Source organism: Lynx rufus, unplaced genomic scaffold (assembly GCF_022079265.1).
Source record: "Lynx rufus isolate CCGP_SWC_20201006 ecotype Redwood Valley unplaced genomic scaffold, mLynRuf1.p SCAF_16, whole genome shotgun sequence".
Lineage (NCBI taxonomy): Eukaryota > Metazoa > Chordata > Mammalia > Carnivora > Felidae > Lynx > Lynx rufus.
In genome coordinates this window covers 3,259,901-3,270,042 of record NW_025814830.1, presented here as the reverse complement: position 1 = coordinate 3,270,042, position 10,142 = coordinate 3,259,901, and the positions used below count along the sequence as shown (strand labels likewise).

General features: G+C 49.8%; 1 protein-coding gene across 3 annotated transcripts; it reads right to left on the bottom strand.

Moving 5' to 3' along the window:
• Positions 1 to 1,416: 1,416 nt before the first annotated feature.
• On the bottom strand, positions 1,417 to 9,417 carry KLK13 (kallikrein related peptidase 13). 3 transcript variants are annotated; one of them, XM_047079318.1, is made up of 5 exons: positions 9,366 to 9,417; positions 5,233 to 5,422; positions 4,724 to 4,989; positions 3,406 to 3,542; positions 1,417 to 1,611 (listed from the first exon to the last, which is right to left on the bottom strand). In XM_047079318.1, exons 1-5 carry the CDS (start codon positions 9,415 to 9,417, stop codon positions 1,417 to 1,419), a joined length of 840 nt encoding a protein of 279 aa, XP_046935274.1. The 3 variants fall into 3 exon arrangements, with proteins under 3 accessions (XP_046935274.1, XP_046935275.1, XP_046935276.1); XM_047079319.1 differs by having other exon boundaries at positions 3,406 to 3,538; positions 4,936 to 4,989; XM_047079320.1 differs by lacking the exons at positions 4,724 to 4,989; positions 5,233 to 5,422.
• Positions 9,418 to 10,142: the final 725 nt, after the last annotated feature.

Below are 10,142 nucleotides of genomic sequence, written 5' to 3'. Positions count from 1 at the left end.
CTGAAAAAAGTCCCCGAATGCAACACTTTCTGTCGTTGCTGCTGTTTTAAGTAAGCTCGACACCCAATGTGGGGCTTGAACTCAGGACCCTGAGATTAAGAGTCACATGCTCTGCTAACTGGAGCCGGCCAGGAGCCCCAAATGCAACAGTTTTTGGACCCTGCAAATCTGGGGGTTGTTGACACCCTAAGGTGATATTTGATAGGGAACCAGGCAAAGAATCATAGTGGAAGTGCTTGAAATTTATAATAACAATGCTAGGAGGAAAAATGAGAAGCCCCATTTACAGACAAAAGAACAGAGAGGCAGTGAGTTTCAAGACTTGCTCAAATCAGGGACTCGGTGACTTGGGCATTTAACCACTGCGTATTGGGGTCACTGAGGGTGAAGATGCTTGTGGGGGAGATGAAAGGACGATACCTGGCAGAAAACAGGGTCCAGGTGTGGAAGCCCCTCAGGGCCCTGAACCCCAAAACTCTAGTCTAGTGTGCTGTTGATCTTTCGTGAGCAAGGGGATTCAGAGACAGGGGATACTGGCAAAATATGGGGTGTAGGTAGGGATGGGACATTTGGGAGACCCAAAACTAGGTGAGAACGAATCATTATGAGGATCCAATATTAGCTGTGCTATGATTAATCATTCAGATGTGCCTAGAAAATTGTTGGGGCAGAAGATTCTGAGTCCAAGAGAATATTTTCTTTTTTTAAATTTTTTTAAAAAAAATGTTTATTTTTGAGGGAGAGAGAGAGACAGAGTGCAAGCAGGGGAGGGGCAGAGAGAGGGAGACACAGAATCCGAAGCAGCTTCCAGGCTCCAGGCTGTCAGCACAGAGCCCCACGCGGGGTTCGAACCCACGGACCGTGAGATCGTGACCTGAGCCAAAGTGGGGCACTTGACTGACTGAGCCACCCAGGTGCCCCAAGAGAATATTTTCAAGATGAAATGTCGCAGGAGTCTAGAACCTTCTTGGGCACCAAACACAGAAGTGTCTAGAATGTTGGTAGTCAGGAAATACGTGAAGGGGTTTGGCACGATATCAAGGAAGTTCCATTCATGGGACATAGAGTATTGTTGAGATGAGTCAATGAATGTAGTTAAGGGTATTCCACAGACAGAACATTCAGATGGCTATCTGGGATTCTGTTGAAACAGTGGGAGTCCTGGAACATTGGGTTGGGATGCTGAGGGTACTGAGGTATTTCAGGATGCAGTATGTGGGAGACCATGATATCGGAAGTGACTGAATGCTTCTGAAACACGAAATGTCGGCCGGGATCAGAGGTTCTGAGAATACAGATCACTGGTTCAAGTGGAACTTTGGGAGGGGCAGAGAAGGGCTGGGCCAATGGAGTGAGGAGGGTGCAGAGGCAGGGAGGGAGGGAGGGAGGAAGGAGGCAGGTGAGCCAACCCGGCTTTTACTGTGGGCCCTTCCCCTTCGTCCGTTTCCACTCTTGGGTTCTGTGTTTTTGAATCGTTTCTCGGATCCACACAACATATTGAGAGACTCGAGTATAGACACCAGGCCGGTTGGGCTGCCCGCATGGGAAGTCTCCCCAGGAGATGATGCCATGGAGTGTTCCATTACAGATCAGGGGGCCCCCGGAGTCGCCCTGAGGGGGGGAAGAGAGAGAAGGGGGGTACTTGGTGGAGGCAAACAAAGGCACAGGTGGGGACATATGAGAGAGAGTGAAAGATGGACACACACACAGAGCAGAGATAACGAGAGACAGGACACAGACAGGGCTAGAGAGAAACAGGAAGACGAGAAGACAAACAGAGAGGCGAGTGACAGCAAAAGAGACACACAGAGAAAGGTGGAGCTAGATGGACCCTGAGACCAAGAACAAGAGAGAGACTTCTCTCTCCACATTTTTCTCTGCTCTTCAGTCTTGTTAGGGTGGTTACACCTTACCTCAAAACCCATCCTTGGTTCTCTGCTACCAACCCCACCTTGTGCCCCCCCACACACCGTGCTGCCCCCCAACCCTGCTGTGGCTTTATGGCTCCTTGGTGCCATCTCACTATTGGGCAAACTCACCCACATCTGGGTATGGTTATGTAGAGCGTGTACTCTCACTTCTCCCTACTGGACCCAAGACACTCCTCATTGATCACTCAAGGCACACGCCATCTTTCCCACTAAACCAAAACTCAATCTCAGAAGCCTCCTCTACCGGATGTAAGTTTTGCTTTTTTGTGCTCAGTGGAGGTTTTTGCCCAGGTAGTACCCATTTCCTCCCATTTTGATAACTGCCCCCTGATTTTCTCTTTTGGGGAACAGCCCCTCCCTGGCCCACACAGTCAGTCACGTAACAGACTCGGTCCATCAGAGAATCCCACGGCTCTGGTCAGAGTGAAGGCTCAGGACACATGACTTAAGTCAGCCTAGTGAGAATCATGGTCAAGACGTTTATGTAAACAGGGGCGCCGGGGTGGCTCAGTCAGTTAAACGTCTGACTTCGGCTCAGATCATGATCTCATGGTTTGTGGGTTCGAGCCCCACGTCGGGCTCTGTGCTGGCAGCTTGGAGCCTGGAGCCCGCTTTGGATTCTGTGTCTCCCTCTCTCTCTGACCCTCCCCCACTCATGCTCTGTTTCTCTCTCAAAAATAGATAAACATTTAAAAAAAGGATGTTTAGGGGCGCCTGGGTGGCGCAGTCGGTTAAGCGTCCGACTTCAGCCAGGTCACGATCTCGCGGTCCGTGAGTTCGAGCCCCGCGTCGGGCTCTGGGCTGATGGCTCAGAGCCTGGAGCCTGTTTCCGATTCTGTGTCTTCCTCTCTCTCTGCCCCTCCCCTGTTCATGCTCTGTCTCTCTCTGTCCCAAAAATAAATAAACGTTGGAAAAAAAAATTTTAAAAAAAGGATGTTTAGGTAAACACTTGGAAAACTTTTTCTGATCGAGTTGCTTAGGAGGGTGAGATGTGAGCCCAAAGCTGCTGGGAAAAGCTTAACTGAGGATGAAGACAAGAACAGAAGAGAGAAGAGCTGAAATGAAAAGAGACAGCATTTTAAACACATTATTTGTGCACCTGGATCCATCCGTACCTGAAGCAAGACACCCCTGGACTTTGCGGTTACAAAAGCCAGTGTGTCTTGCTTTTAAGCTGGTTTGAGTTGGGTTTCTCTCGCAACTGAAACAACACCAACCTTTATGCATCTCAACACAGGGATCTGGGCAGCCAATGCCAGTCAAAGCCGAGGCTTAAGATGAATTATAGTCTCCAGTCACGGGTACTTCTCTTTTTATCTCGACCCTCTATGCTAGGGGACATGTCCTCTTAAAACACCGGTTCCCCCAAGGCTAAAATGAAGCTCTACCCCCCGAAGCTGTCCCTGCCTTCATTCTGGCTTCCCATCTTGGCCCATGGCAACCTCCCCGCCCCCTTGCCCCATGCCGTTCTCACCTCACAGGAGTCCTTGCCACCCTCTTCTGTGCCGGCACACAGCATGTTGGGTGTGATCTTCCCCGGGTAGACCTGATGACACTCCTCATCTGAGCGAAGCTGGATGTTGGCACATTGTAAGGTTGGGGGGTAACTCACTGGGAAGGAGAGAGAGGAAGGTCTAAGGATGTCTGTCTCAGCCAGGCTACAGGGTGGGAGTTAAACAGGAGAGTCGGTAGAAAATGGATGCAAAGAGGAAGATGGGGAACAGATGGGATATGTATCTGGGGTAGGGGATGGAGGAGACAGGTGTGGAGAGAAATGGGGCAGGGGAGGTGGCGGCCAACAAGAGGGGAAGATTCGAGAATGCAGGAAAGTGGGAAGAGACATAAAAGGGAGAGGAGAAGAGGGATAGTGACATGTGGTGAGAGACAGAAGATTGGGGGTGAGGAAACAAGGGGACAGAAAGCCGTGTGGAGAAAGATGACAGATCAGGGAGAAAGAGGGAAAGGAGACGGGGAAGAAGCCAGGGCACCGCTAAGGAGATGCAAAGGGCCCTTGATGCTATGAAGATCAGTTTAATATTCATGCACATGTAACTTAAACACAAAGGATACACCTACACGTCCTTACATTTAACAAGTACATACCTGCCAATATATCAAACGCATTAAGTGACAATTTATTTAAATATATTTAGGTATAATTTGTCTAATACATAGTTTATATGTAAATGTATTTAAATAAATACATAAATATAGAACTTATGATCTAAAAAAAATCAACCTACATGATAATTTTCATATTTGGATACAAACATGTAATATGTTGTATTTATATAAATATATCATACCTATAATATATAGCACATATTACAATATCTATGTTTTTATTAATTTATATATTTATATAAAGGATATAGAAGTTTATATATCTGATCTGTAACATTCTATAAAATATATAACTTCATGTATATTTATATAAAGGATATGTAACATAACTTTATACATATTTATAAATGTATATATATTTATATAAGGATATATAACTATATAATCTATGACATATGTAACATATAACTTTATATTTATAAATGGACATTTGTATAAAGGAGATATATATAACATGTTAACTTATTTATAAATGTATATGTATTCATATAAAGGATATATAACATATATTATATATCATATTACTATACATGTATTGTTTTATATATCATATTACTATACATGTATTATTTCTATATATAAAGGAATCCTCCTCCAACCTTCCCTCCCTTTTCTGCCCCAGTTTACCCAGCCACTGACACGTCAGGCCACCTGTTGAGGGTGCATACCCTGGGGGCTGGTGGTGGTGCCCCAGCCAGACACCCGACAGCAGGTGCCAGCAGGGAGGCAGTCTTGGGAGAGGGGCACAACACGGATGTGGTTCGTGAGCTGGACCGGTGAATGCAGCTCCAGAAGCATGATGTCGTGGTCATGCTTCAGGTGGGTGGGGCTGATCTGGTATTGAGGGTGGGGGATAGAGCGGACTACCTCCCTCACCTGCTCTCCGGCCTCCACACGCCCCAGGGCATGCTTGCCCAGGTAAACTCTGTACCCTCTGTGGGTGCAGGAAGGGGGTGATTAGAGAGGTTAAGCCCGTCTCCACCACCTTCCTCCTCTCCAAACATCTCCTTCCACATCCTCAACTCCAGTCCCATTCAAATCCTCTTTCTGGACTTCATTTCCAGTCCCAAACCCCAACCCTAACTCTGACCTCATCCTCGATCCACATCCACCCACCCCCTCACCACCCCAGTCCTGTTCTCATCCCTACCCTCATGCGCCCCTGACCCCCACATACTCCTTCAGACAGTGTGCTGCAGTGAGGACCCATTTGGGGTCGACAAGGACTCCCCCACAGAGCAGCCGCTTTTGCACCAGTAGGGCTGCCTGCCAGGGCTGAGAGTGGGGGCGGCAGGTGTAGCCCCCCGGGAGAAACCCGCTGGTCCCATTAGTGCCGTTGAGAATCTTGGGATACTCCTGAGAGATACCTGGTGAAGAAGAGAAAGTGTTAGGGAGTTGGGGTCCAGGGGGACAAGGAGGCCTTGGGCTTGGGGAGAGGGTCAGAATTTTGCTCTGGGTGACCAGGAATTGATGATTCATTTGTTGGCCTCTGGGAGTTGCCAGCTTCCATGGAGTGGAGAGGAGTCAGGGCAAAGAGGTGATGATGTCCTTTTCTGTATAAGTGCTAACTCCACTGGGGGCTCACAGAGTTCATGGAACAAGCCTGACTTTCTCCCCACCTGCGTCTTCCCATCCCACCATGGAGACTGACCTATAGATCTACCTAGGCAGTAAGTATGTACCCATCCATCCATCCATCCATCCTTTCAACACGTATTTACCAGGTGCCTCTATGACATTAAATAAAACCCTAGCCTAACCACTTTCAAATTCAAAGTTTGCAGGACTCTGTATCATCTGACTCTCACCAGCCTCTTTGGCCCCATCTCCCATCTTTCCTCTTCACACACTCTGTTCCAGACTTGTGGACCCATTCTCCAGACACACAATACCCTCTGAACTTGCTGCTGCTTCATTCTGGACAGTTCTTTCTCTAGACCTGTGCTGTTCAATATGGTAGCTGCTAGCCACGTGTGGATATTTACATTTAGATTCATTAAAATGAAATACATTCAGTTCTTCAACCACACCTGTTACAGTTGAAATGCTCAAGAGCCCCACATGGCCAGTGTCTACCATAGTGGACACGGCATATATAGGACATCACATATATGAAATATTCTACTTGATGGCACTCAGAATCTACAGGCTACATGTCTGTGTCCTTCTTGACTCTGAGAGCTCAGTTCAGTTCAAACATTACCTCCTCGGAGGCCATCCCAGATTCCTGGCCACCTGGTCTAATATTGCCCCTCCTAGCCCCCCAGTCACACCCTATTACATTCACCCAGTTGATTCCCATCAGAGCCATGATCACTATTCATTTCTCTATTTGTTTACATTTATGTGGTTTTTTTTTTTTTTAATCTCTGCAATTTGACTATAAGGTCCATTGATAACAGGCACCTTAACTGCTTTATTCAGAGCTATATCCCCAGGACCAAGCACAGTGTCTGGCACATAGTAGGTGTTCAGTTAATAAGTGTTGTGTGCTAGGCACTGTGCCCAGCATTGGAGACATAGCAATCAACAATGGGAAAGTCCCATCCTAAATGTGCCACTTTCTGGCTGGGTGATGCCCTACCAGTTGCCAGGCTTAGCTTTCTCATGGGGCACGGCACCTGGCATAGAGCAAGTGCTCAGTAAGTGGGGACTGTTATTAATTATTAGCTATAGGGGTGTCTGGGTGGCTCCGTCAGCTAAGCATCCAACTCTTGATTTCGGCTCAGATCATGATCTCATGGTTAATGAGTGTGAGCCCTGCATTGGGCTCTGGGTGGACAGCTCAGAGCCCGGAGCCTGCTTCAGTTTCTGTGTCTCTCTCTCTGCCCTCCCCAGCTCATGCTGTCTCTCTCTCAAAAATAAACATTAAAAAAAATTATTAGCGGGGGGCCTGGATGGCTCAGTCAGTTAAGCGTCCGACTTCAGCTCAGGTCATGATCTTGCGGTTCGTGAGTTCCAGCCCTGTGTCGGCCTCTGTACTGAGTGAGAGCTCAGAGCCTGGAGCTTGCCTCATACTCTGTGTCTCCTTCTCGCTCTCTCTCTCTCTCTCTCACGGCCCCTCCCCAGCTCATGTTCTCTCTCTCTCAAAAAAAAAAAAATAATAAATAAATAAACATTAAAAAAAAATTATTAGGAGGTCCCCAGCTCTGTGGCCAGTAGGCTCTTCTCCTCCCTGGGCCAGCTTCCCCACCTACATAAGCCACGGGATTAGCTCAGTGGTTCTCAAAATTGGGGACAGGAGTCTTGGTGGACACAGGTCATTTAGGTGGTACAGAGATGAGGTGTAAGTGACATCAAATGGCAGCCTCAGAAACTGAGTCACTGTCCAGTTCTCTTCCAGTCCTCATTTTGCCAAGCAGAAATGGAGCTCCATGATGGGACTGATATGCTTTTAACACCTCTCTAATCCTCGCTGAGCTCACTTTTTAAAACCTGGAAGAAACAGAAGCCTTTAGCCGGCAACCTAAAATTTACCTGCCATTGTTGTTTGGGGAAAGGTCAAAAAAGGCCCACTACCGGCAATGCCAGATGGTCCAACCCAATAAATACATTGTTTTTGTCGTTACGTTGTGCAGGATTTATGTTTTCCTCTTACCTTTTATTTATAGCAAAGGGTGCTCTTTTCCATTTGGGACAATGATATAAGTTAAAAAAAAGTTTGGGGCGCCTGGGTGGCGCAGTCGGTTAAGCGTCCGACTTCAGCCAGGTCACGATCTCGCGCTCCGTGAGTTCGAGCCCCGCGTCAGGCTCTGGGCTGATGGCTCAGAGCCTGGAGCCTGCTTCCGATTCTGTGTCTCCCTCTCTCTCTGCCCCTCCCCCGTTCATGCTCTGTCTCTCTCTGTCCCAAAAATAAATAAACGTTGAAAAAAAAAAAAAGTTTAAAAAAGTTAAAAAAAAAAAAAAAGAGGTGACTCTAAGCGGACCATCAGATCTGAAATGATGAATATGCTTTGCCAGAACCTCAAGTCCCGGATGCTGGGGACAGGGCAGCCAATGTGCATCCGGATACTGACTCAGGCGCCACAGGTGTCTTTGGGGCAGGACCTGCTGTCTCAGAGTCCCAGGGTTTTAGCTGTGAAACTGGAGTAATTATAGTGTTCCTACCTCATAAGGCTGCTGAGGGCTCCACAAGATGATGCATGTGGAGCTCCTAGCCCAGGGCGTGGTACCCAGGAGGGGCTTAGGACAAGGGCACGAGTCCTGGGAGTGGCACCAAAGGAGAGAAACCACCCCACCTTCAGGCCAAGGGTGGTGCCGGGTGCCTGAGGACTCCTCCCTCCTCAGGTCTCGGCTCAGGGGTCCAGACCTTTGGGTGGCTTTCCAAGCCAGCAGCTGCCATTCCATCTCAAGGCTCCTGGCTTGGCCCCTTGAAGCCATCACCTCCTGTCACGGTCCTAACTAATTATTAACTAATTATTTGAGTAATTGTTTGAGTAATGCCTGCATCCTTCCCCGCTAGGCTCTGGATGCTATAATAGCAGGAACCGTGTCTGCTTGCACAGCACCCAGAACAGCGCCTAGTGCTCAACAGCTTGTTGGTTAGATGAATGGCTATGGATGAATGGATGGACGGAAGGACGGATGGGTGGACAGACGATGATGCCTGAGGATCGGCCTGCAAATTCGCCTTAAACATGAGGAATCTTTGGGGACCGACTCAGGGTAGAATCAGGTTTGGGGGTCACCCCAAGAATTAAAGGAAGAACAAACTAGAAGGCTCTGGAAGAAGCTGATAATGAAGAGTGAACACTACTAAAGTAATGACTAACTTTTCAGCCCCTTCCATCTGCCACGCATTAGCTCATTCTAGCATTCACAACAACCTTTCCTAGTAGGGACTTAGATGTTCTCATTTTACAGATTAAAAAACACCAAGAAACTAAATTACTTGCTCAAAGCGGCAGCGTCAGGATCTGAACCCAACTCTCACGATTGCCCTGCCTGAGAGGGGAGGAGGCTGCTGCGGGGGCAGGGGCTGCAGGTGGGGGTGAGCTTTCCACCGCAGAGTAGGGCAATCAGAGAAGGAGCTGGTGAGGAACATCCAGAAAACTTATAAATAGGAGCGGGCTCACCAGAGCGGGGACGCCCCAGGGAGGGGTCTGGCGTCGGTGGGGAGAGTGGGCTAGCCCCGGCCCAGAAACCAGGTCACGCAGGGACAGGCAGGAAGCTCTCAGGGCTGTCCCTGCGGGACCCGGCCTCGAGTGGGCGGTGGGCGGGGCTCAGGGCTCCCACGCCCCCTCCTCCTGCCCTGACCCCTCCTACCATTGTTCCGGTGGCCACCCCGCCTCCACCCCCGCGCATTCTTACCGCCTGACAAGGCCACCGTCAGGAAGGCGATCACAGCGGCCAGGGGCCACATGGCGGCTCCGGGGTGGGGAGCAGGGCGGGCGGCGCCTGAGAAGTTGTGGGGGAGGTGTTAAGGGCTGGCTCGAACCCCCGTCTCTGGCCGTCCCTCCTCCCCACCTGTGCGCCTGCACTTTCCAGTCTAAAATCTCTCCTTCATTAAGAGCCTTGGGCCTGGAATCTGCACCCCCGTCCCAAATTCCATCCTCGGTGGGGAGCCCAGTAAGGAGGCTAGAGGGGCAGGGGGGCGTGCACAGCGTGCATCCGTGCCCTCCAGCGAGCTGGGGGCCTCAGTACCCGCTCCCGCCGCTCTCTGACCCCTTGCTCCCCTCTCAGGGTCGTCCCGGGCACCTGGCCTCAAGCAGCTTATCTTTCAGCGTGCTTCACCCTCCCCTGCTCTGCAGATCTGTACCTCTGTAACTGAACCCCTGGCTTCCCGCCCCATCTCCCTGACTCAGCTGTTCTCCCTCTTTTCCTTTCCCAGCTCACATCTTCCTCCTCTCCCCACTCCTCCCCTCTGATGCTCCCGCCCCTGCCCCAGGCGGACCCTACCTCTGTGAGAGGCCCGGGTGCAGAACTTCGCCGCCAGCCGCTTCCAACTTCAGCCTGGACCCATGGCTTTTTAACCCCTGAATTCCCTCCCCCAGCGCCCTCAGCATTTCCCTGTTGCTGGCCTCCCCCTCTCCACCCCCAAAGGCTCAGTAGGCTGCTGCCTGGCACCCCCCAGCCTGGGTTTGGCCC

Bases quoted from the DNA above. Each gene is read 5' to 3' on its own strand.
- KLK13 (XM_047079318.1), bottom strand. From the start codon at position 9,417: ATGTGGCCCCTGGCCGCTGTGATCGCCTTCCTGACGGTGGCCTTGTCA. The intron at 5,423-9,365 runs GTAAGAATGCGC...CTTCTTCACCAG, and splicing joins GACGGTGGCCTTGTCAGGCG to GTATCTCTCAGGAGTATCCC. The intron at 1,612-3,405 runs GTGAGAACGGCA...TCCCCCCCTCAG, and splicing joins GTGGCAAGGACTCCTGTGAG to GGCGACTCCGGGGGCCCCCT.